The sequence below is a fragment of the Dendropsophus ebraccatus genome, chromosome 2, assembly GCF_027789765.1.
Source record: "Dendropsophus ebraccatus isolate aDenEbr1 chromosome 2, aDenEbr1.pat, whole genome shotgun sequence".
Lineage (NCBI taxonomy): Eukaryota > Metazoa > Chordata > Amphibia > Anura > Hylidae > Dendropsophus > Dendropsophus ebraccatus.
Window position 1 is genome coordinate 119,330,222 of NC_091455.1, and position 26,578 is coordinate 119,356,799.

At 41.2% G+C, this 26,578-nt stretch overlaps 1 protein-coding gene and 1 long non-coding RNA gene across 3 annotated transcripts in view; one reads left to right on the top strand and one right to left on the bottom strand.

Moving 5' to 3' along the window:
• Window positions 1–1,504: 1,504 nt before the first annotated feature.
• Window positions 1,505–7,586, top strand: LOC138783464 (uncharacterized). Its single transcript, XR_011361693.1, has 2 exons — window positions 1,505–5,173; window positions 5,229–7,586. It is a non-coding gene; the product is annotated as an uncharacterized lncRNA (long non-coding RNA).
• A 4,648-nt stretch (window positions 7,587–12,234) lies between these two features.
• LOC138783465 (uncharacterized) overlaps window positions 12,235–26,578 on the bottom strand; it is a 78,054-nt gene continuing 63,710 nt past the window's right edge. For both annotated transcript variants that reach the window (XM_069958188.1, XM_069958187.1), the window contains 7 exons: window positions 26,243–26,261; window positions 25,372–25,390; window positions 23,498–23,533; window positions 21,891–21,998; window positions 21,276–21,414; window positions 16,840–18,189; window positions 12,235–12,756 (listed from right to left, as the gene is read on the bottom strand). In XM_069958188.1, coding sequence (XP_069814289.1) covers window positions 16,841–18,189; window positions 21,276–21,414; window positions 21,891–21,998; window positions 23,498–23,533; window positions 25,372–25,390; window positions 26,243–26,261 — 1,670 coding nt within the window. In that variant the 3' untranslated portion in view covers window positions 12,235–12,756; window position 16,840. The remainder of the gene's footprint in view (window positions 12,757–16,839; window positions 18,190–21,275; window positions 21,415–21,890; window positions 21,999–23,497; window positions 23,534–25,371; window positions 25,391–26,242; window positions 26,262–26,578) is intronic.

A 26,578-nucleotide genomic window follows, 5' to 3' on the forward strand; every position in this document is an offset into this window, starting at 1 on the left:
GTTGGAGCTAGTTTTCGCTGGAGTCGGAGCTAGCTTTGGCTGGAGTTGGAAAAAAAATGTTCCGACTCCCGCTTTAAAAAATGTAGAATTGAATTTTAATATGAACTTTACAAGTTTTGCTCATGAATATATATTATGAGCAACATTCTAATAGGACACTGGCCCTATTGCATAAGGGTGGTCATGGAAAAGTTGTCAGTCATTATTTGGCAGTTTGTTTTTGAGCTGGAAGAATCCATTGTGTGGGGGTAGATCTATTCTGTTCTCTTCCTGGATGCTGGATGACTGTATATGAGCAGCAGTGTAATATGAAGATATCCTGTGTAATATGGAGGAGGAGGAGAAGACATAAGTAGTATAGCAGTAACCTCTGTCCTCAGTGTGGTGTTTCCTCTCTGGGAGACGATTGTGTTTTTCTTCCGTGTTCTATGCCTGTAGCTGTGTGTGTGTGTGTGTGCGCGTGCTATGGCTGCAGTAGGCTGTGTGTGTGTGCTATGACTACAGCAGGCTGTGTGTTTTTACTATGGCTGCAGTAGGCTGTGTGTGCTATGGCCGCAGGTTGTTTGTGTGTATGGTGTGTGCTATGGCTGCAGCAGGCTGTGTGGGTGTGTGTGTGTGCTATTGCATGCCCCCACAGTGACCTTCTATATCACTGTGTGACCCCCTCTCTATATCACTATGGCTGACCTCTATATTACAGGTATCTGGCAGTGTTAGCAGTGTTTCTTGTATGGTGAATATTTAGTTAGAAACTGATAAGGCCAGATTATGGGATTTTACCTACTTGCACCGTACCTATATGACTACACCTATATATATTGCCCTCTTAAGAGACTGGAGATGATCAGAGCGTGATCAGAGGGTGACAGAGAGATGTTCTGGATGAAGAAGAGGAATGCTGGAAGCACGTCACTGAGATTAACTCCTGGAAAGTTATCATTTGTAGACACAATCCCCAAGGACCCAGAGACTCCTATCTATAAACAATTTATGGAAAACAACTACATTGTGCTCTTGGATTCATGAAAAAGTATCTTTGTACAGAATGTATTGTTTTAACCTTTTTGAATAATAATAATGAATACTAATATAGATGCCATTGCGCATGACTGAATATCTAAATCACTAGCACCGCCTCATCTATGTCTTATTAGCATTTGTTACCACCCTATATTTTATCTGTCTATAAAATGTGATGACCATAATAAAACTTGGGCCATTTTCTCCAGGCTTATAATCATGATACATTGTCTTATCTGTGTCAGTGACTTATAAGTAACGAGCTGGTAATACTGCAGATTCCAACTCTAGATATAATTTAAAAACCATCCTTTACCTGGGTTTTCGGCTTCTCTCCATAGAGAGAGGTCAACATATAAATTTAACCTTATCATTTTGGCGTCCGAACCGGGACTCAGCCTCTTGCAACCAGAACGCAGACTGACGGGATGCGGTGATTTATCCGTCATCGGACGCGCAGATATAACTGGCCAGGTAAGAAAGACTTTCCTTTCTTACGTACTATCTGCACCTCAGGGGAACGGATCTAATCAGATTCCCGTCACACCTGCGTTCTCTATATATGTTTGTAAAGCTAAGTCTATTTGTTAGACAAAGAACTCTGTAACCCAGGATAGGACAAGGTTAAAGTGCTGCATTGCCGTCGCAAACTGTGGTGTGATTGAGATAAGCTGTTGCTGTATTTATGCTGAATTAAGGAAAGGGATTGCCGAACTTATTCACTTCTACGTCCTTACGGGGAGGCTGTGATTAATGCTTAACCCTTGTAATACAGCATGGCATCGAGAGCAGCTGCAAGGTCACGGACAGTAGGCGCATAGACTCTCTGTATGAATGGGTTCCGGAAGTGAAAACAATCTGTTCGGTGACCAGTGGAAATAGTACTTGTATTAATTCCACTCCTTGCTTGTACCCTGTCGATTCGGTACAAGATGTAGGCGCCATGGATCAATAGACCCGTGGATTATTCTCGCCGCTTAGGAGGATGGCAAAGAGGGAAGGCATCCCGCCGCAAGCAGGAGCCTACTATAAGACCTAGATAGGTCTGGACAATCCCCAATAAGCTACCTAGGGCTGGGTGCGAGAATGGGACAGATGTTCACTAAAAAACAGGAACTCATCATCTTTATGGGAGGGCTATGGGAAATTGAATAGCTAAGAGATAGTTAGCGACGGGCATGAGAAGATGCAGTGCAAGATCTAGAACAGATCTTTAGGAGGTTTGATATGAAGGCAGATACATGCCTTAGCCCCACCAACCTCTGGCTCTCTGACCAACACCTGGGAAACCACTCACACTCCTGTGCACACTTATTTTTGCCTTGTGGGTAGGTAACCAGACCTACATGTAACATGCAGGGCAAATGGGTCCTTGGAATTTCCAGGAACCTTAGGGGTCAATGTAAGTACTATTCCTAAGGGGGAATCAAGGATTAGAGTTCTAAGAGGGGAGGGTGTGGAGTAGATAGATGAGAGCCAGAGGGTCAGACAGAAGGAAAACATTCAGGATAATGGGTGGGAAGCACAGGTCTAGCTGGGTGGACATGTGCCGGTGACCAACAAGATCTAGATAAGACAGAATATTGTAGTGTGTGTGGCAGACCCAAGCCACATCATTATGTTACACCATTGTACCCAGTTTATATCTGTATACAAACCCCAGATCCTGCAAAAAGCCAACCTATGTTCAATGGTGGCGTATAGACCCTTTGCTCTGCAGGAATCTTCCCCTTGGTCAGCTGTTGAAGTAGTTACTTTGATTTAAAGTGCCCCTGACCTGATAGTAAGACCAATGCCTTTTTGAAGTGGGCAGCCTAACCTCAAATAGTGTACAGTGCCATGTAAGTGTCTAAGTACAAAGCCACGTACTCAGACAAGGAGAACAGTCCAGCTCATTGCTAGATACAGTACTGAGAGAGCTGAAAAGAGGTTAATTAATGCTGCGTAGTGAAGCAGCATACAAAGTTTTTTTTGTGTGTGTTATTTGTTATGTTTTGTACAAGGTCATTAAACAGCTCTGAGGGCTGCAGATCACATGCAAGCAGAGTTAGAGAGAAAAAAAAGAATCAGAGCTGTTAGTGTAATGTAATGTACGCTCCTACATTATATACTATATTTCAGCCAGTCTTACTAAGCTGGTGTTCCCCTTTAGAAGTAGTATGTGACTTGTTACAAAATGTTGATCATTTTCTGTTGTCCCGACCGTGGAACATTTGCTTATTAATGTACGCCATTTTTTTTGTAATCAAAGATGGCGACTGAAAGCCGACCACTCCCTCATATCATTCACATCTGTATTATAATTGTGACGTCTTAAAACCATGCCCTAAGCCAACACCCCTATATCTGGTTATCTAGTCCGGAGGCCATTTTAACTCCTGGCATTTCTGTCCTCCGCCCATACTGCTTAGTGTCACTGAGGGGGCGGGCACAGGACTCTCCGATAGAGTCTAACAACTGTTTTGCACATTTATTAAGAAATGTTATTACCTGAGGGTGAGGAAAGTTAGACAAAGGTTTGTTGAAAGGAAAAGCAATGAGACTGTTTGAAGGAGCCAGGTCTATTAGACCTGTTAGTGTATAAGATTGTTATACGGAAGTGTCAGTAGGAGGAGTCAAAGAGAAAAAGTACGTTTTATTAGGAATGTCAAGAAAAAAGTGATAATTGGTAAAGATCAAACGCAGAATTTTGTGCACTTATTAAGAACCCAATGGTATAAGGAGCCTGTAGTAACTTATTACTGTAACTTACACATTTTTATTTAAAACGTATTTTGTAGGTATATATATATATGTATCCCAATATATATTGTAAGCAGATTTTCTTTAAGTGTGTGTCCCCAACGTATGATATTTCAAAGAAGAAGTAGTTTACTACAGTAAAATATATATATTTCTAAGGAGTAGTAACTTACTACTGTAATATATATTTCTATGTAACTTTATTTAACAAGTCTTTATATGTATATGTGTATATATGTGTACACATCTATCCTAATAAGTTCTACGCAAATTGGTTTTTTTCCTACTAAGTTATAAGTATGTGTGCCACTGTCCAAGGTTACAGTCTGGTGTATAAGAGCACAGCGCTGATATCTTCTGTAACTTCAAGGATGTTAGAAAAAAAAAACAAAAAAAAAACTTCCAAGAAGTTTTAACTCTTGTATCTATGATTTTACTGCTCACTGCTCAAGGTTAGAAGTGAGGTACAGAGCGTTCTGTTTACTGATAAGAGCAGCGGATTGAAGGAATATTCATTTCAGCTGATTAATTTTTTTTATCAAAAGAAGGTTAATATGGGACGAGTGTACAATGTTTAATTATTTTTTTTAATGTTTTTATTTTTAGGGTTAACAGTTTTGTGATGATTATGGCAGACTAGCTCATGAATATATATGTATTGTTTTATCCCTAGTAAAGCCAAACCCATATCCATGGCTCCAGTCTGCACTCCTTATTGAATCCAGCATCTCTGTTGCCTCTTGATGTAGATTCAAATGGGGGAGGGGATAGAGGTGAATGGAAATGGGAGCAGCCAATTTTGATGGAGTAGCCAATTTTGATGTTTTAAAATTTTTTTAAACACCGTACAAATTTTTTATTTTTGAATAAGGATGTTTTTATTACTTATTGTGTTTGATATTTTAAATTGTGAAAGATGAAAATGTAATTGAAAGCTCAAATATTAATGAAAGTTTAAAAGTTTTTTATTGTAGATTATCTCAGACTTTTCAAAGATGGATGACACAAGACGCAAGGATATATGGTGACCGCCATGCAGCGTGACGTTCCACTGCAGAAACCGCTCCTGCCATAAGCTGGAGGTGAGGACAATCACTGAGACATGTAGGATGGTTGGAGGTGACTGTGCAGATGTCTATATGAAGCCCACAATTATGGGTTAATTGGCAAATTAGAGATTTGTTTGGTCCCTGGGCTTACCAAAAACACTTGTAGAAAAAAAAACTGTTCAAAGAAGAAGAAAAGCTGCTATAGAGCGGCTGACGCAACATTCACGCAGACAAACCCTGAAGCCTAAATGGTGATGGATGATGGATGAAGCTGGTGATGCGGTGGTTTCTGTGCTCTTCCCAAGGTAACAGCGTACAAAGCGTACAAGGGAATGGGGAGATGTTTCCAGTCTCTTCCTGAGGTAACCGTACATAGTGTACAGGTGGAGGGGGAGATGTTTCCGGTCTCTTCCTGAGGTAACCGTACATAGTGTACAGGTGGAGGGGGAGATGTGGATCTGTTTGTTTTTAAGTCTTTTCCAGAGACAATCAGCGACAAGCTGTGAGACCAGCGGATGGAGAGGAGGTACAGGGTAAAGATGATGTCAGACAGTAAGTAACTGTATTTGCCGCCTGCCTTGTATCCCACTGTAAGTTATCTAACAAAACCAGCAGAAGGAAGCCATGTGTAATGTGATGTAGTATCCTCACATTGGGCGGCCCAGGGGTCAACAAATATAGCAGAGAGGGTTGTGTATGGCTGTATTATCTACACCTGTCATAACCTGCTGTAAGTAACACCGTAAAGTGCCTGTCTGCATAGTCTGTCATCTTCCTGCCTGTTTCAGGGAATGTAAGTGGACGTCATCCAGCTGCCACAGGTGGTCCATATAGGTATGTCCTTGTCTGTATTGGTGTCTTCTTTACAGGTCAAGCCAAAACCACGGGAGACGACAAAGCCAATGTCTGAGGTGATACTAGTGGCCTTAAAAGAAGCGATATAACTGAGGCCAAGAATCCAAGTGTCTGTAAAGAGGCCTGTCAGTCAAAAGATGGGTTTAAGGATAAAGGATCCATACCAATGCTACTATTACAAAAAGGATCATATGATATATAATTCTCATAAAAAGGCTTTGAAACCTTAGGTGATGTATCGTTTACACTTTGCTTTTATTTCTATGGTGGTTATTTTATGTGTAATATGTGATCTCAGTGAAACAAGAGACAATTCAGTAGGATCCAAATATTATATCGGTAATAAGCCCCCAGTTACTTCATATTATTGGTCTATGTATTATACTATTAGATTATTTACAGGAAGAGATGTGACCAGTCATTAGTCCTGTGTGATCTAATCATAAAGATGTTTTCTAGGTACAAAATGAAGTAAAAAGACTAAAAAGAAGTGGAAATTCTGAGAATCTCTTACTGACGAGTGTGAATTCATTATCTGGTTATTATAAGTGAATCTAGTGGTTACATAGTAGGTCACATTGTGGAGATCTTATTGCATTTATCTGTTATGCTGTTTTTAGTTTATGTGTCAATCAACTTTTTATTTTTGCTTTTGCTATGAGATAAAATTTGCTCACATCTAAACTTTCCCTTTTCAGAAACTTTTTAAAGTTAGTTGTTGTGATTTTCCAATACCCACATGATGCTGAAGTGGTCGAGTCCTTGTTATAGAGTCACGTCTGTTATATGCAGTGATAAGACAATAAGATTTGGTTATTTTGATAAAATCCGGAGAGGTATTTGTCATATATATATATATATATATGTTATTTTGGGTATTGATAATAAGCTTTTATTTGTTTTGTTGTAACTAAGCTGTATATTGATGTATACTGTACAGACTCACCCATTGTTTAGTATTTTCTTTCGGTTATTGCAGATCTTCCTATTGCATCCACTGTAAGTTTGTTCCGCCATCTATAACTTTCAATAAAACGTATGGTACTATTTTTGTCTATCCTATGGTGATGCCCATAAACTAATGGGAGTCCTTCAGGGTCTCATCCAAGTGGTCTTATGCATAATACTGATCTGTTAGTCAGTAAAACTGTTTATGTGTATTCTCTCTCGTATAAAACCTTGACGAACAAAAAGAAGGTCTACCATCATATAGGTAACTAACGTGATTATGTTTCTTTCTGTTATCAGTTCTCTTGAATCTGTGTCGCCTGGACATTTCTGGAGGTTGGATGCTGGACAAGTACTTGGAGGATGGGTTCACCCTATGGAGAAGATGTGACCCCTGAGCAACCCGCGGCTCAGACAGAATCTTTGGAACCTCTGGCTATGTTCCAACCACAGTGATTCCAGTCCAAGGCTTCACGGATGTCAAATGGGGGAATGATAAGGCCAGATTATGGGATTTTACCTACTTGCACCGTACCTATATGACTACACCTATATATATTGCCCTCTTAAGAGACTGGAGATGATCAGAGGGTGACAGAGAGATGTTCTGGATGAAGAAGAGGAATGCTGGAAGCACGTCACTGAGATTAACTCCTGGAAAGTTATCATTTGTAGACACAATCCCCAAGGACCCAGAGACTCCTATCTATAAACAATTTATGGAAAACAACTACATTGTGCTCTTGGATTCATGAAAAAGTATCTTTGTACAGAATGTATTGTTTTAACCTTTTTGAATAATAATAATGAATACTAATATAGATGCCATTGCGCATGACTGAATATCTAAATCACTAGCACCGCCTCATCTATGTCTTATTAGCATTTGTTACCACCCTATATTTTATCTGTCTATAAAATGTGATGACCATAATAAAACTTGGGCCATTTTCTCCAGGCTTATAATCATGATACATTGTCTTATCTGTGTCAGTGACTTATAAGTAACGAGCTGGTAATACTGCAGATTCCAACTCTAGATATAATTTAAAAACCATCCTTTACCTGGGTTTTCAGCTTCTCTCCATAGAGAGAGGTCAACATATAAATTTAACCTTATCAAAACATAGAAGACTGTCAGCAGGAAAAGATCACCTGCTCCATCTAGTCTACTTGTGAGTTGTTCAGGACATGGAGGCTGGAGACTGGCTGCATCCACTGCACACACAGGAGAAGCTGCCTTATATCTTTCTTTATTCCCTCAGAAGTCGCCCCAGGATCCTGTAGGACATTAGGAAGAAGCTGCTGAGCCAGTGTGATAAATAACTCCCCTGGTATATGACTGGCCATTTATGAAGGAGGTGGAGTTGCGCCTTACCGACTCCACAGCCCTGAGCCTAATGGTGCCTTTACACAGAAATTTATCTGACAGATTTTTGAAGCCAAAGCCAGGAACAGACTATTAACAGAACAGGTCATAAAGGAAAGAATGAGTTTTCTCCCCTTTTCAAATCCATTCCCAGCTTTGGCTTCAATAATCTGTTAGATACAGCTCTCTGTGTAAACACACCATAAGGGTGTTAGCTGATTAAGCTACACCTGAGGTCCCCAACTGATTAATGGTGTGTTTACACAAAGAGATTTATCTGACAGATTTTTTGAAGCCAAAGCCATGAATAGGTTTGAAAAGAGGAGTGATTCCAGTGTTTCCTTTATGACCCGTTCCCTGCTTATAGTCTGTACCTAGCATTGGCTTCAAAGGTCTGTCAGATAAATCTTTGTGTAAACGCACCATTAGCCCAACTAATGGTGCGTTTACACAGATTTATCTGACAGATTTTTGAAGCCAAAACCAGGAACATACTAAACAGGGAACAGGTCATAAAGGAAACACTGAGATTTCTCCTCTTTTCTAATCCATTCCTTGCTGTGGCTTCAAAAATCAATCAGATAAATCTGTTTGTGTAAACGCACCTTAAAAAGGCAGCTAGCTACGCAGGCACCTGAAACATTATTATATTACATGGTTATCCAGCACTACAAAAACATGCCCACTTTTTCAGAGACAGCACCACTCGTCTTCAGTTTGGGTGCAGGTGTAATGGTGCATTTACATGGGGCGATAATTCAGGCAATCGAACAATGATTTCAAAAGTAACTTTTTTAAAACGATCAGCGTTTAGACAGAATGATACATCGTTTGAAAAAAAATCGTTATTGTGATCGTTTTAAGATCTCACACATAGGGTGAATCAGTGAAAGCGATAGCGATTTTTAGAGAACGACCAACGACGATTTGAGAACATGTTAAAAGATCACAATGAACAATTTTTCGCTCGTCGCTTGATCGTTCACTGTGTTTACACGAGCCGATAATTGCTTAAATGCGATAGTTACCGTGAAAATTTGAACAATAATCATTCTGTATAAACGCACCATCATTCAGTTCTATTCAAGTGAATTGAGCTTAATTGCGAACCACACCTGAACTGGAGACAAGAGTGGAGCTGTCTCTGGAAGAAAACAAAAAACTTTTTTTTTGTGCTTTTCTAGGAGTCTCCCGTTTTTAAAAATATGGAGGGAAAAAAAAAGCATCCAACTCCAGTTCCCAAGTATCATGGAGCTGAGGTCCTACCAGATCCTTGCTGGGTTTAACACTGGAACTCAAGCTTGGGTTGATAGTCCTGTAGAGTGGTGATGCTGGCTGGCTCCCAGGAGAGGCAGAGTAAAAAAATAAATGTGATGTCATATTTTGGCACCTTGCACTGTAATCACTTCCTGCTGATATACTTCTGGCTTCCGCTGTCTGTAACTGCAGCCTTTCGCAACGCAAGCCTACTGCCTCTGCTTTATCCTCCCCATATCTGTGGTAAAAAGGGAGGTGGAATCAGAGATCCGAACTTTGACCCTAAAATAGTAGACACCCAAGTTCACCCCAGGCCACCGATACCATGGTAGCCTAGCACTAAGATGTGTAGAACCCACTTTGCTCTGCTCCTGGCTTCATTCGAGGACAGGAAACCACTAAGGATGGAAAGGGGGCCTGCCTTTTTATTTATTCAGGTTTCCTCTCGCTGGGGGCAGAGTCCCTCTCTCTGGTGGTGCGGTCATATCAAAATGGGAAATACTAAACACTACATTTTTTTTATTCTGATCAGAAAATCCTGAAGGTATTGATGATCTCCTAACTATACTGATTACTCTCAGGAAATCCTAATTGTTTTCTGAAGCCTTCTTATCAGGATTACCTGACGCGGACATGTCAAAAGGGGCCTATTCTCAGGTGTCACATCCTTTCCAAGCTCTTGAAATGCTAATGGCTGCTTGACAGCTGGAAATTAAATTCCAATCAGGCAGGGTCAGTTATGGGAGAAGAAGCGAGGAGGAGTTACAGCACTGAGCACTTATAGGTGTTATCCGGCATTAGAAAAACATGGCTACTTTCTTCCTTAGACAATATGACTCATCTACAGTTAAGGTGAGGTTTGCAATTAAGCTCCATTCACTCCAATGGAACGGAGCAGAAAAACCCTCCAAAACTGACAAGAGTCGTGGCCATGTTTTTCTAATGCTGGATAACTAAGGATCTTGGCAAGACTTTGGGATGGTTTGTACTAGGAAATAAAAGAATTGTTCTGAAGGCACAGATGGATATATGAAAAGTAGTGTGTGTTGCCCTAACCTAGCAGTGTAAGGCTGCATTCCCACGTTCCGTGATCCTGACGGATCACGGACGTGGAATGCATGTACCGGAGTCCCCCCACGCACGGACAGCATCTGTAATTAGATGCTGGGAGCTGGGGAGACTGTATTCATAAGCACCGCGTTGTAGTAACAGCACCGCGCGGCTGATTCATTACAGAGAGGCGCTTATGAATACAGTCTCCTCCGCTCCCAGCATCTAATTACAGATGCTGTCCAGGCGCGGGGGGACTCCGGTACATGCATTCCACTTCCGTGATCTGTCAGGATCACGGAACGTGGGAATGCAGCCTAAGAAGTTCAGAATGTGAATTACATCTGACAGATTCCCTCTAATAAGTGGTCATAAAATATCCAATCCTGACCTTCCAGGCTTACTAAGGTGTACATTATGTGATAGCATGTTCCCTCCATTTAAATACCTAACCAATCTTTTCTTTTTCTAACAGGCTTTTAAAATCTACTGGACAGAGTTCTTTTATATTCACAAAGAAAATTCCATTTGATTTGGATATCACTCTGGGGGGAATCAAAATTGTTCTAAATGGGAAGTGGTCCATATTATGCCTTTTGAATGTTTTCTTTTCCCACGCCAAACATAACAAAATTGCACACACGCGGTCATAAACTTGGCACAAACAGTGGCTGTCTCATTTAACCTTCACTAACCTTTGGCACAGGGTAAGCTTTTGGCATCTCATACGCAGGTCTTCGGTAATTCACCATAAGTGCACAGGCACAGTGAGTTTATATAGAGCAGGGGTGGGGAACCTTTTCCATGTCGAGGGCCGGTCGGGCATTAATAAAATCATTCGAGGGCCGCATACCGTGTGCGGCAGTTAGTAGCGTGGGTTTGCAGCACCCGGGGCAAGGCAAAGTATTGTTCCCCTAGTGCCCCTGCTATTGTAGTTAACCCCCAGTGATGCCCCTGCTATTGTAGTTAACCCCCCAGTGATGCCCCTTGTAGTCTAGTTAACCCCCAAGTCATGTCCCTGGTAGCCTAGTTAACCCCCCCAGTGATGCCTCTGGTAGGCCTAGTTAACCCCCATCAGTCATGTCCCTGGTAGCCTAGTTAACCCCCATCAGGCATGTCCCTGGTGGCCTAGTTAACCCCCATCAGGCATGTTCCTGGTGGCCTAATTAACCCCCATCAGGCATGTCCCTGGTGGCCTAGTTAACCCCCATCAGGCATGTCCCTGGTGGCCTAGTTAACCCCCATCAGGCATGTCCCTGGTGGCCTAGTTAACCCCCAAATAAAAAAAATAAACATCCCACTCACCTTACCTCCGCTCCCACGCTGCCCATGTCCTCTTCTGTCCCAGGTCGTCTGTGCCGGTCTTCTCCTGCAGGCGGCGCGCGATGAAATGACGTCATCGCGCGCGGCCCGCAGGAGACTGAAGACACGCGCCGCTCTGCTGGGGAAGAAGCCGTCATAGACAGCATCCTCCTGTGTCCGGCAGCTGTCACAGACACCGGAGGATGCTGTGTATGCCGGCTCCTTCCTCCTCCAGAGCGGCGCGCATCACAGGGGAGCTGCGGGCCACATTGGGAGGTCTCAGGGGCCGGATGCGGCCCGCGGGCCGGAGGTTCCCCACCCCTGATATAGAGGCACACACTGCCTGTGCACCCTCACTGAAATCTATGGTAGCTCAGGAAGGACATAGATTTCAGTAATTATTTACATTGTAAATTGTAATGAATATGATGCCCGCTGCCCCACCCAACCAAGCGGCACAGACAGCAAACAGCTGCAGACTGTTTCGGCAAAAAAGGGTTTTGATGAAAAGTTGGGGGACTTTTCTACACCTGATACGCATTATGATTAATTTGCCCCCCCCCCTCCCATGTACTATTGTCAAGCTCCGTGTTACAGTGTGATAATGCAATGTTTCATCATGAACTTAGTTATGGAAAGAGGTTTTCCTTAATTCCAATTTTTATTATAATGGCATATGAATCAAAAAATGAGAAGTACACAGGGGACCCAATTAGAATTCAATGAATATATAGTCACCAGCTGCTGCTTAAAAGTAAATTACAAAGTACAAAAGAAATACAACAAAAAGACTTCACATAAGACACCAGCAACCACTGTAGGATGTTAGTAAAAATTTAAACTGCACAGCAATTGCCTGTACATATTTATTGAGGGAGGGAAACAACATAACTTATACTGTGCTCACATCTACCTGTAGTCACATAAAACATTTTTCTGTCCAGCAAAATTAGGCTTCTTCCATTAAATAAGAAATTGAACTGTGGCTAAATATAAAGAGTGTCCTATTTTAAACATGATACACAATTATATAAAACTAAGCAAAAAACATTGCTTAAATTAAAGGTCCCTTCCTGGTGGACAAGCAACCATCACGACTCGTTTCATGAAGATATTGGAACTCATCTTCAGTTCTTTTGGCTGTCCATAGCCACTTGTTATATGCTGTAAAAGAAAAAGTGAACACCACAATAAACCATCAAATACAGTCATTTTTCAATAGCTTCTTAAAGCCACTCTGTACCCAAAATCTGACCCCCCAAACCGCTTGTACCTTCAGATAGCTGCTTTTAATCCTAGATCTGTCCTGGGGTCCGTTCAGCAGGTGATGCAATTATTGTCATAAAAAAACAGCTTTTAAACTTGCAGCCCTGTGTCAAATTGGCATGGCCTAGAGTGTGTGCGCTCAAGCCTTGCACGGTCTCTGCATCCCTCCTCCCCAACTTCCTCATCATTAGGAATGCAATATTTTTACTATTCATCACTTGTGTGAACACTGCACAGGTGCCTTAACAATCCAGCGCATGTGCAGTGTTTACACAGGTAATGAATAGGAAAAATACTGCATATACAGCAATACAGGGCATTCCAAATGATGAGGAGGGTGGGGTGGAGAGGCGGCACAAGGCTTGGACACACACACTCTAGGCCACGCAAATTTAACACAGGGCTGCAAGTTTAAAAGCTGTTTTTTTAGAACAATAACTGCATCACCTGCCGAATGGACCCCAGGACAGATCTAGGATTAAAAGCAGCTATCTGAAGGTACAAGCGGTTTGGGGGGTCAGATTGTGGGTACAGAGTCGCTTTAAGGGTAGGTTCACACTTAACACAGCGGACGTCATGCTGCGCATATTGCAGTAAATCCACTGCAATACTTGTTCCCATTAGAATCTATAGGTGTGCACTCTCGTTGAAGATTTTGTATACGTTTCCCATTATACAAATAAAACATGAAAAAAATAAATAAACATATAGTAGCATGTGTAGTTGTCCAATCTATTCAAATCTAACAATAGCGTAAAGAGGGGGAAAAATGCCAGGATTGCTGTTTTTTGTAACATTTATAAAAAATGTAATAAATAAAAAGTGATAAAAACATTTCATCTTCACAGATTTTATACCAATAGAAGCTAGATGATATGGAGCAAAAGATTCCATCCCATACAGACCCATAGGTTAAAAAATAAAAACATAAAAGAGTTACAATATGACAATTTTAGTCGTAATTATTTACAAAAAATAAATTTACAGAAAACTTTTTTTTGTAAAACATTAACCCATAGCTGCACCAGGACGTTATTGAACGTCCTCGTGCCGCTATGGGAGTTCAGAGGGGGGTCGCGCGGCGACCACCCTCTGAACTGCCGCGATCCCGGGTGCCGCGTGTAGCCCGGGCTCGCGGCTATTAGCGGGCACGGTCCGATCGCCGTGCCCGCTAATTAAGTACTTAGAAGCAGCTGTCAAAGTTGACAGCTGCTTCTAAATACTTCTTAAAACGCATACCTGGTGGTCTAGTGGGGGGATCGCCCCCCTGCGGCGCGATTGCGGGGGGGCGATCCCCGCATCCTTCCCGGGCCGGGGTCTGCGCCGTAATGGCGCTGATCCCGGCTCGGCATTCTATTGCATTTGGCTGCAGCAGCCAAAAGCAATAGAACACCGATCTCATGGATTCATGCAGTATAACTATACTGCATGGATCTCTATGAGAGATCAGAGTACATATACTAGAAGTCCCCCAGGGGGGCTTCTAGTATATGTGTAAAGTAAAAGAAAAATGTATTTTTAATAACACAAAACCCCCTCCCCTAATAAAAGTCTGAATCACCCCCCTTTCCCCATTTTATAAATAAAAATAAATAAATTAATTAATAAACAAACATGTTTGCTATCGCCGCGTACGTAATCGCCCAAACTATTAATTAATCACATTCCTGATCTCACACGGTAAACGGCGTCAGCGCAAAAAAATCCCAAAGTGCAAAATTGCGCAATTTCTGTCGCATCAAATCCAGAATAATTGTAATAAAAAGCGATCAAAAAGTCATATATGCGCAATCAAGGTACCGATAGAAAGATCACATCATGGCGCAAAAAATGACACCTCACACAGACCCATAGACCAAAGGATAAAAGCGCTATAAGCCTGGGAATGGAGCCATTTTAAGTGACGTATATTTGTTAACAACGGTTTGAATTTTTTACAGGCCATCAGATACAATATAAGTTATACATGTTACATATCGTTTTAATCGTAACAACTTGAGGAACATATATAACAAGTCAGTTTTACCCCAGGGTGAATGGCGTAAAAACACATTTCCCCCAAATAAAAGAAATGCGTTTTTTTTTTCAATTTCACCACACTTTGAATTTTTTTCTGGTTTCCCAGCACATTTTAGGCAAAAATTACATCTGCCATAGCAAAGTACAATTAGTTGCGCAAAAAATAAGGGCTCACTTGGGTCTCTAGGTGGAAAAATGCAGGCGCTATGGCCTTATATACACGAGGAGGGAAAAACAAAAATGCAAAAATAAAAACTGGCTGTGTCCCCTAAGGGTTAAAGACGCTATGTAAACATGCATATTGTTGTTTTCGGACTAATGTATAAGTAAAGATATCAAGTCCTTACATGGTCCTTGTAGATGGAAAAATAAAAGCACTATAGCTCTTAGAAGATAATGAGGACTCTAGAACAGTTAAAGAGACTCTGTACCCACAATCTGACCCCCCCAAACTGCTTGTACCTTCAGATAGCTGCTTTTAATCCAAGATCTATCCTGCGGTCCGTTTGACAGGTGATGCAGTTATTGTGCTAAAAAAGCAACTTTTAAACTGGCAGCCTTGTGCCTTACGGGAGTGGCCTGGATTGTGTATGCGTTAGGCTGGCACAACACCTCTGTGCTGGAGAGCCCAACCCATGTGCTGGAACGTTAAGACACCTGTGCAAATGTTCCAGTGGCATTCCTAATGATGAGGGTGGGGAGGAGGGACGGAGGGGTGGTACAAAGTTAGGGCACAGATACTCCCGTAGGGCACAGGGTTGTAAGTTTAAAAGTTGTTTTTTGGACAATAACTGCATCACCTGCCAAACGGAACGTAGGACAGATCTCGGATTAAAAGCAGCTATCCGAAGGTACAATTGTTTTGGGGGGGTCAGATTGTGGGTACAGAGTCACTTTAAGCATGTAGGGCTTGTCCAGTTAAAGTGACACTGTCACCCTCTTTTTGCATTATGACTGCTCTACACAGGTGTTAAGGGTAAATTTAGCCGTTTTAATACCTCATTTTATATCATATGTCATGATGCTTGTTCCAGTAAAAAGTGATCTTTTATCATCTGGGATTGGGATACCTGGGCCACTTAGCCACGCCTCCAGCGCCACGCCCCTCGGGGGCGTCATTATGGCATAGGCCACGCCCCTTCAGCAGCCATTGGTGTTGGCCAATCTAGTGGGGCCTAGACCTTGAGGCCGGCTCTTCCAATAGGTGCCGAGGAGGCGGGGCTTATGCGGCAATGACGTGGCTAAGTGGCGCTTTGGCCGTGAAGCCCAGGTATCCCAATCCCAGATGATAAAAGATCACTTTTTACTGGAACAAGCATCATGACATATGATATAAAATGAAGAATTAAAACTGCTAAATTTACCCTTTACACCTGTGTAAAGCAGTCATAATGCAAAAAGGGGGTGACAGTGTCACTTTAAATACTTCTGCAAATACATTAATTTAGAAAACTTTCTGCTCTTTTCCTCCAAATGTTGCTATCTTGTTTGCTAGGTAACCCACCACTGCTCTCATCTAAATGCACACACACACACACACACACAATGGAAGGAGAAGAACAGTAAGAAGGCAAGTTAGCTAAATGAATTTATTTGCAAAAATATTTAACTTGTTCAGTCCTACAAGTGTAACTATATTAGCTGAGATGGGAGAACCCCTTTAAATTATAGTACTTTATAGGGCATTTGGATGTAACCGATGTTCTTCCTTAAAGGAGAAGTCAGGTGAAAATTTTTATTTAAAAGTATTGTGTGGCCCCCAAAAGTTATATCAATACAGTGTATATTGGTAAAATGTATACCTTTTGGGGGGCAATACAATACTTTTAATAAAAATTTTCACCGGACTTCTCCCTTAAGAGGTTTTGTTTTACAATGTAATAGCAATACTTACTATAATTGCATATTTGTTAAAAAAAACAAAAAACATCTATACAATAGGAAGACATTTATTACATTTACCTTATTTTCCAGAACGCCTTTCTGAATACTCGCTAATAATTGCCGATGCAGTGAACAAATCCTTTCCTTTAATCCTCTTAAGGAGCTCCTCAGGCATGCCAGCTGTATTTATACCGAGAGACTCAAGTGCCTGATCATGGTAACTTTCTGATCTGTCAGCTCTGTTATCCATTTCAAGTCTAGCACGCTTGCCATAGCGGATATCATTATCCTGATCATCCCAATCAGAGGAATTGTAGGATCTTAAGCTAGGTCGGCGTCTTGCATCTTCTATTCCAATTTCTCCCCTTGTATTATCATTATAATCGTCATAATGACCTTTTGGAGAACTTGGTGAGAGACAAACTCTAGTATATGGTGCTTGTTTTCCTCTATGATCGACATATCTAGGCTCTGATACTTGTGCTGATGTGTTGTCATAATAAGCGTTATCCCATTCTTTGTCATATGCTCTAGGTTCATAATCCACATTAGTATTAGAAATAAGCGGTTGTTGATTTTGCTCATGCTGACCGATATATGAATCTCCTTTTGGTACAATATTTCTTTCCATTGAAGTACCATAGCCAAAATTGTCACAATTTTGTGATGTGCTAGGGTAGTTTTGCATTTCAAGAGATGGGACTTGATAATTATTCTGATTCATTGGCATTGGTGCATTTTCTCCGAGCTGTCCATACACTTGGCTCCCCAGATTCTGGTTGAAAGACACCAATGAATTCATATTTGTCTGCATATTTCCTGAAATCTGCATTCCTGGAACTAAACTAGTACTACTCAATAATGAATTTTCATTTAACTGTATCGGGTTGTTTCTAAGAGAGGCGGTTTGCATGACCATAGCAGTGCTATTCTGAGAGGTCATTAACATCATTAATTGCTGATTTAGAGAAGCATTTTGGGCGCTGATCGTGTCCTGCACCATAGAGGCAACCTGCTTCATCAGTTGCTGATTTGCTAGTTCACGTTCGTCACTCTTTTGATTTACCAACAATGACTTTAACATGAGCAATTTTGAATTCATTTGTGTATCCTCTGAAAGTGGGGCATTTTGTGGAAGAGCTTCAAGCAATGCCATAAGTTTCTTAAAAAACTTAGTATCTTCTTGGCCTAAGGTATTTATATCATCATTCTCATTTACAGATTTCTGGGGGGTTTGATTCATTTGGGGCATTGAAGGTCCATACATTCCTTGTTTTTCGTTTGAAGAAACAAATGGATATTGCTGTGCTTGTGGATATGGAGGTGCATTAGGCATGCTTTGTCTTGGATCAGTGCCTTGAAAATTTGTCCCAGGAAAACCGCTCTGCGTGGCAATTTTATTTTTCAGATTAAGATTCTGCAGAAGAGCTGTAAACACAAAAAGGATGATCTTTAGGTATGGCTTGTTAAACCACTTTTACGAATGATTGTTTCTAGAGGCAAAATGTATATTATTTGTATTGTAAAGAAGTATGGCATAGAAATACGTCACATGACTTTTCCACAGCTAATGCGATTATGGAGCCATATCCCTAAATTAAATGACCTATGTTTAATATAACCTATGCTCATTCAATAGTATACAAGAGCAATATCCAAAGTACAATCTGTGTATTTTAAAAATGTTGTTTTGGTCAAAAAGCGCCTCCCTGACAGCCATGCACTGTGTCTCTAGCAGTGGAGACTCCAAGATAGACTGCAGAAATTGGGAGCTAAGCTGTTATGACAGGCTCACTGCAGTATACACAGAGGGAGGCATTTATTAAGTCCGGCGTTTTTTACGCCGGACTTAAAAATGCCCCCGCAGCTCCGGCGGTACGGGGATTTATGTAGAGGCGGACTGCCTGTACATAAATCCTGTGCGCGCCGGTGCGCACCGCCGAAAACCTACGCCAGCTGAGGACTGGAGTAGGTTTTCGGCGTACATTTGGGCGGAACGGATGATAAATCGCGCGGACTCTGAGTCCGCGCCCTCCGTTCCGCCCACTTCCCTCCTACTTTCCGCCCCCTGGCGTACTCGGCGGAAAGTGCCGATTTGCGATTATTTTATTCGCAAATTGGCCATTTGCGTATAAAATAATACGCAAATCGGCACTTTCCGCCAAAAATCATCCGTCAGCCGGATGATACATGTGGCCCAGAGAGTTTTCCTCTGCCATCAGCTGAGGTAAAGCTTAAAGTGGCTTATCAACATAACACAACTGGGAGTGACTACTGGGATATGGACTGCCGATTTGATTAATAACATTTCCATTGTGTGTACATGCTTACTGGGACAACAGAGAAGCAAGGCATTTACATTGTTGCCGATTTGTCTAGCACTTTGCTAGAGGCATCATAGGGACTACTGAAAAGCAAGACTGTCAGTATACTGCTAGCAGACTTTTACATAAGGGACATACCCTTTGCTCTAGAGAGCATATGTGCTGTGTAGCAGAGAAAATGGCAAAAGCACATGATATACAAATAATACAGCTGCAAGGAATGGTTCAACCACCCCCTAACCTTTAAAACAATACAGGGCTGCTATTTAACCTCCTATGAAGACTCAGATACTCTTTAAAGTAAACATTTGGTGTTTTACCCATTTTTTCATGTCACATCTATTATTATAACAACATCCATTATTGTTACAACAGAATGTAACACCTCTATAATAAAAGGTAGAGGCAGAAGATGTCTTGTCAGGGGATGTCACAGATTCCCTCCTCCTTCCCCTACACAGTATGCCTAGAACATTCAATGGCCCACATTTATTAATCTGCTTGAAACCTAAACTGTCTGGTTCTGTCCATGGCAGGATTTATAAACGTGTACACAATGTACAAACATGACAGTCATAAGACCAATATTAGAGATAACAGAGATAAAGGTATCCAGGTACTACAATAAACAGGTTTGTAGCTGTATACCAAACATTAAAAGCGTTGGCAACCAGAGCATCCACACATTAATGTTGCACTACCCCAATACTCAGAGCAAAATCACATAAAATGTTAATTATTTACATTCAACCAATCTGAATAGATTGTGACATTTTTTTTTTTTTAGGTAAAAAACCTTGCAGTAATAGAAAGGGAGACCAACACAAACCTAAACTCAGTCCACACCACCAGCTCAAGATGTACACGGCAGAAGCAGCTCAATGTAGGGAGATTAAGCCGAGACTTTGGGGCATGAAGTTGAGGTTGGAGGAATCAGAGAAGAGTTGTTTTACAGCGAATGTACCATCAGATAAATCGCTTTGTTTTTTTTTTTACCTTAACGGATTGGAGCCGGCATGTGGCGTGTTTTTTTTCCATTGAACCACCACCTGTGCACAGCGTGGCCCAGCAATGGCCCAGGGCCACTGGGGACAGGTCTGCCGCGACCCCAGTGTAACAATCTTAGAATCAATGGAGCTCCATCACAGAAAGGAGGGTTTTTTGTCACACTGGGGGCCTGCCCCCAGTGCTCCGTGCCGGTCCCCGGGTATAGACTGTCGCTGTGCGCGAGAACAGGCCGGAACCGATACATTAAGGTAAAGAAAAAACAAAACAATCTACCTGATGGTACATTTGCTTCAAAGGCTTTAGATGATCCAAAAGCTCACTGCTGGAAAGTCCATGAACTGTGTAAGGCGCAGGGATGGAGTATAGAGGGATGTGAGGGGGAAAAGGGTGTTCATTTTTTTTTTTATGGGCACTTCCGCAGACTGTCATAACCGCTCGTATAGGGAGAAAGAGCCATATACGCACATAAGGTATTAGCCAGGCCTTTATACAAACCAGTTAGAGCATAATTGCTATAGTCAGTATCTAAATCACAAGTAGGAATAAACTAATTGAGAGGCAAGGTAGAAGTTGTAAAAATTTGAGGTTGCCAAGCCACCTCGATCTAGCTGTAAGGCTAGATAGAGTGAATGTAGGGGTCTCCCTTGCCAGGAAAATGTGTGGAGGACATGGTCAATCTGGGAAAGTAGATCATTTTACAATATTGATATGACAACCTAGGAGCGATAGGGGGAGCTGCCATGCCCTCTCCCTGGTTATATCTGCATATCGATAAAATACTTGACATGCTTAAAAACATGTCAAAGATTATTTTTAATGACATGTACTGTAACTTCCACAGAAACCTATATTGCTATATATTTAAAAAGTGTGGCAAAGGAAATGGGTGTGGAGAGGACTTGTGGTAGGGGGAATTTAGCTTTCCAGTCTTAATAAGCTTTAGTAAAATGAAAGCCAAGCTCTGATCACCATGGACAAAACTAAATAATTTTGATTTCATGCAGATTGATAAATATGGGCCAAATGAGTCCTCTTCCGCTCTACAGTTTCCGAAGGTCTATCAGGCTACTGTTAAGCAGAAATTATGACCAGTTTCAGTTTTAATTAAGCAGTACATTATTGTTAATGCCCTATTCAAACTTAAAATGGTTTTGATTACTTCTTTTCATTATGAAAACCTACTTGGTGGAGCAAGTTGTGGAGGCATTTTAGGTTTTGCCGTTATCTGGGTTAGATTCTGCACAGGTGTACGTTGTTTTGCAGCATTCTTCATCAAGGACAAGGCCACATCCTGTGCTCTGGCAACCCTGGCTGGAAAAAGCTTCAGGGAGAAAGAAAACAGCAACATTAGTACTACAATTAGAGTTCATTAATCAGTGCAATGCTGCGTTTACACGTAACGATTATCGTGCGAATTTGCACGATAACGATCGAATTCGAACGATAATCGTACGTGTAAACGCAGCAAACGATCAAACGACGAACGAGAAATCGTTCGTTTTGATCTTTTAACATGTCATCAAATCATCCTCCTCCTATCAAGATGAGTGCCCTTTTCAGACTGATAGAGATGCCTATTACCCAACGAGCTCTTCTATCAGTCTAAATGAGAAGAGGACAGCTCATTGGTGGAGGAGCAGCAGCACGGCCTTGGTCTAGGGAGGGGGCGGGGCATAAAGCCCAGAAGCAAGATGAGAGCCAAATGGAGGACCAATTCTATATAAACGAATACAAATTTAAAATTAAATGTTAAACCTGAAAGTATGTAGGATAAACAAAACCAAAAGACAAACTTACTGCATCTTCCTTGGCTTTGCCATGATAAAATTTCAGGTAATCAGTCAGCCTCTCACAGAGCCTTGCTACAGTCGTTGCTTCAAGTTCACTGTCAACCTCAAATGATTCCTGCAGCGGAAATCAAAACAGCGTAACAAACGTGGACATCGAAAATATGCCATAGGGTACGTGTTCAAAGGAAATGTTAAAGAAACAACAGTTACACCACCTGTTAAAAGTACTAGTTACAGTGAACAAAGCACACGTTCAGGCACAACTATTAGGCTGTGATCATACCATCGTAATAGTTTCCATTAGGGCCCCTTGTACACTACAGAAATCACGTAGATAACTTGCCGTGGATTCAGTCGCTCACAACAAACTAACCCCCCCCCCCGCCCGCTCCATAGGCTTCATTCTATGGTCGGGTGGATTCCGACATCCGCCCAAAGAATGAACCTGTTCATTCTTTGGGCGGAAGGTGGAATCTGCCTGACCATAGAATGGAGTCTATGGGACGGGAGGAGAGAAGCGGGAACAACAGAATCTCCGGCGCGTTATCCGCGTAGTGTGCACATACCCAAACAACAAAAACCATGACTACCTTTCTAGAGTTTGGTTCAGTTACAATGTTTGTTTTGACAGAAAGAGCAGCATGGGGCATTCTTCTATTCTTCTCAATATTTTTTTTAAAGTTTAATTTACCATTTTCAATAAAGAACAATACAGTCATTTACAAAACAGATTGCTAACACTAGGCAAGAGTACACGATAAAAGCATACAGAGAATTAACAAGCACATAATGAAAGAGAAAATAGGGACCAGTGTACCCGACTACAGGAGAGGATAGCAAAAAACCAAAAATGCCAAAAAGAGCAGTTTATTCAGCCTTAAATGAGAGCAGCATAAACTAGTGACAGAAATGCTAGGCAGATCGGTGTATTACTTACATCATTTTTTTTCAGCAGTTCTCATTATATGCAGGAGAATAGGATTATTGTGGCATCATTCTCCCTGTCCTCCAGCTGCTAATTGACTGACTATACCCAGCATGGATAGATAACTGCCAATCAGCAGCTATTGGGAGGAGTTTTCTGCTTCTCATAAATAACAAGGACTACTGGGCTCATGCACATAATGGAAAAGACTACTTATTGTCCATATTTATTTAGGAGGATATCTCCGAATCAGCTGCACAAAACATCTAAGTGATACATCATTCTGCTTTTCTATCACTAATTTATGCTACCTTTAGATAGGACAGCATAAACCTGCTGACAGAGTCACTTTAAAGTAGCATATAATGCATCATCACCACTATTCCTGTTATCCATTACAGTTCTGCTGCATGCATGTTCCAATACTGTAGCTGGGTCATGTGACCAACAGAAACTTACATGGCATGTGAACTAAAGGATGACATCCCTCCCAGCATCTCCCAAACCCTTACCAGCATTTGTATGCTGTTGCTCTCTCTACAGCATCAAGATATAAAGTAGTTATTAATTAATGCTGTAACTCTTCCACAGAAGGATAATAAACCAAACTCAAAAGTGCTAACAAGTTGTATGTGAAAATATAGGAATATATGCAAACCTTTACTCAAAAGCATGTAAGTAATTCTTACCAGAAACTTTAGAGCTTTCGCCATTCTATTTTGATCCTGTTGAAAAACAAATTTACTTGGATGGACATGCTATATAAATCATTTAAAGCAGAAGGACAACTATTAATACATATATGGAAATTGACCTTTATAAAAGAGAACAGGTCACACGTTGTTAAAGGAGAAGTCCAGCAAAAAATGTTATTAAAGTATTGTATTGCCCCCCAAAAGTTACACAAATCCCCAATATACACTTATTACGGAAAATGCTTATAAAGTGCTTTTTTCCCTGCACTTACTACTGCATCAAGGCTTCACTTCCTGGATAACATGGTGATGTCACGACCAGACTCCCAGAGCTGTGCGGGCTGTGGCTGCTGCAGAGGATGATGGCAGAGGGATGTTCAGTGTCCCTCCAGTGCCCTGTATCCCTCAGTGTCCCCCTGCCATCATCCTCTCCAGCAGCCACAGCCCGCACAGCTCTAGGAGTCGGATCACCATTTTATCCAGGAAGTTAAGACTTGATGCAGTAGTACCATAAGTGCAAGGGAATCAGCGGCACGGTCTGATCGCCGTGCCCGCTAATTAAGTAATCGGATGCAGCTGTCAAAGTTGACAGCTGCATCAGATTACCTTATGCAGCCCTTTCCTGGGGTCTAGTGAGGTGGATCGCTCCTCCGGGACGATCGATCCACATGTCCGGCTCGGGCCGAAGTCTGCGCCATAATGACGCTGAACCCGGCTCGGCATTCGATTGCTTCCGGCTGCAGCAGCTGGAACCAATCCAGTGCCTCTCTCATTGATCTATGCTGTATAACTATACAGCATAGATCTCAATGAGAGATCAGTGTGCTTATACTAGAAGTCCCCCAGGGGGGCTTCTAGTATATGTGTGTAAAAAAAAAAGTGTTGTTAATAAAAAGCCACCTCCCCTAATAAAAGTTTGAATCACCCCCCTTTTCCCATGTTATAAACAAAAATGTTTTGCATCGCCGCGTGCGTAATCGCCCAAACTGTTAATCACATTCCTGATCTCGCATGGTTAACGGCGCAAGCGCAAAAAAATCCCAGAGTGGAAAATTGCGCATTTTTGGTCGCATCAAATCCAGAAAAATTGTAATAAAAAGCGATCAAAAAGTCGCATATGCGCAATCAAGATACCGATAGAACGTATACATCATGGTGCAAAAAATGCCCTATCAGCATGGGAATAGAGCGATTTTAAGTAACATATATTTGTTAACAATGGTTTGAATTTTTTATAAGCCATCACATAAAATAAAAGTTATACATGTTACATATTGTTGTAATTGTAACAACTTGAGGAACATATATAACAAGTCAGTTTTACCTCAGGGCGAACAGCGTAAAAAAATAAATAAATACCCTCCAAATAAAAGAAATGCGTTTTGTTTTTTTTCAATTTCACCACACATTGAATTTTTTCTGGTTTTGCAGTGTACTTTATGCAAAAATTCAGCCTGTCATTGCAAAGTACAATTAGTGGTGCAAAAAATAGGGGGTTAAGAAAAAATGAAAAAAAATGCAACTGCTATGGCCTTTTAAGCACAAGGAGGGAAAAACGAAAAACGCAAAAGTTGAAATTGGCCTGGTCCTCTAAGGGTTAAAGTGTCTTCAACTGAACCTCTACATAGTCTATTAAATAATTCAGCTCTAGAATTACATGTTGTCCTTATTGGTGCCACATTATTATTTAATGTGCAAGCAGGTCCTCTGTACACTGCTACTATATATATTAAATATTTATATGGATGCACTGGTTGGTATTTCATGGGCAAGAAGGGTGGCACATGGTGTTAGCAGAATATTGCTTTGTGAGCTCACTGATCTGTGATCATTTGAAGTTTAAAATGTATATATTTGTATGTACTTACATTCCTGTCGTCATCCCATCTGAAAATAGAAAAACATAGTACACTACAGTTACTAAAATATTATAACTTCTTGACAAAAGGAAGTGAAAGTTGCATCAAAGAGGCCTTTTTCTGAGCTTGAGTTTTTAAAACGATTTAAAAATAAAATAAAAAATTCAAAATATCAAGAAATTCCAAGACAAATCTTTTTCCCATTTTACAAATTAAAAAAAAAAAAAAGTCTAAATGGCAAAACACAAAAATCTGGTATCACCACATGCAGGAACATCTAGTATAATGTTGGTATCGCTGTAATCATATTGACTAAGGGTCCTATTACACGGCCCGATTAATACTGTAAACAAGCGCAGCTCGTTTGCTTGGCCTATTACACGGCCCGATAATTGTTTAGCAAGGGCTGCACAGACATCGCTAACAATTGCCCAAACAGTTAATACATTACCTGTCTACGCTCCCAGTCTTCTCCTGCGCTCTGCATGCTTCCCAGTCCCGCGGCTGCGGCTTCAGAGCGATCTCTGAGCTGACAGGCTGCTCAGCAACTCTTAAGTGTGCAGTGCCAGGAAGAGAGCAGAAGGCAGGAGAAGGCTAAGAGCATGGTGAGGTAATGTATTAACTGTTTGTTCAATCGTCAGCCATGCATTGCTATTCCATGTAGCGATGCGCACCTGGCGATTTTAGGTTAGTGTCTAAAGAAACAATGAGCTGATGATCATTTCATCAGCTGATCGTTCTCTCTATTACACAGAGCGATAATGTGTGAACTCTGTACTTTATGGGCATTAAAAGATTGGAAGCAATATTGACCATGTCCATCTAACATTTGAATCAAACAGAAATTCACTGTGGTACTATAGGAAAAGGATAGCCTTACCTTGTTTTCTTTCTAAGTTCTGTTAAAATAAAATAGAAAAAAAAAACAAAAAAACACATTTCCTCATATTAAAGAATGCAACCACAAAAAGTATTCTCACCTAAGGTATTCTATTTTATTGGGCAAAAACATCTTACATAAAGCGGTGTGGGCAGATGTGGTATACTATCAAGCCATTTGAATTACATGTATTTCACACAATATGCAAATAAATCTTTTTTATATAGTGCCACTGTATAAAAACACAATTCTGATGGTATGAATAAAGACAAATAGACTACAAACGCATGCATGAGAAAAGTCTTGAAAAGACCGGATGGAGAGGGCCAGATTATG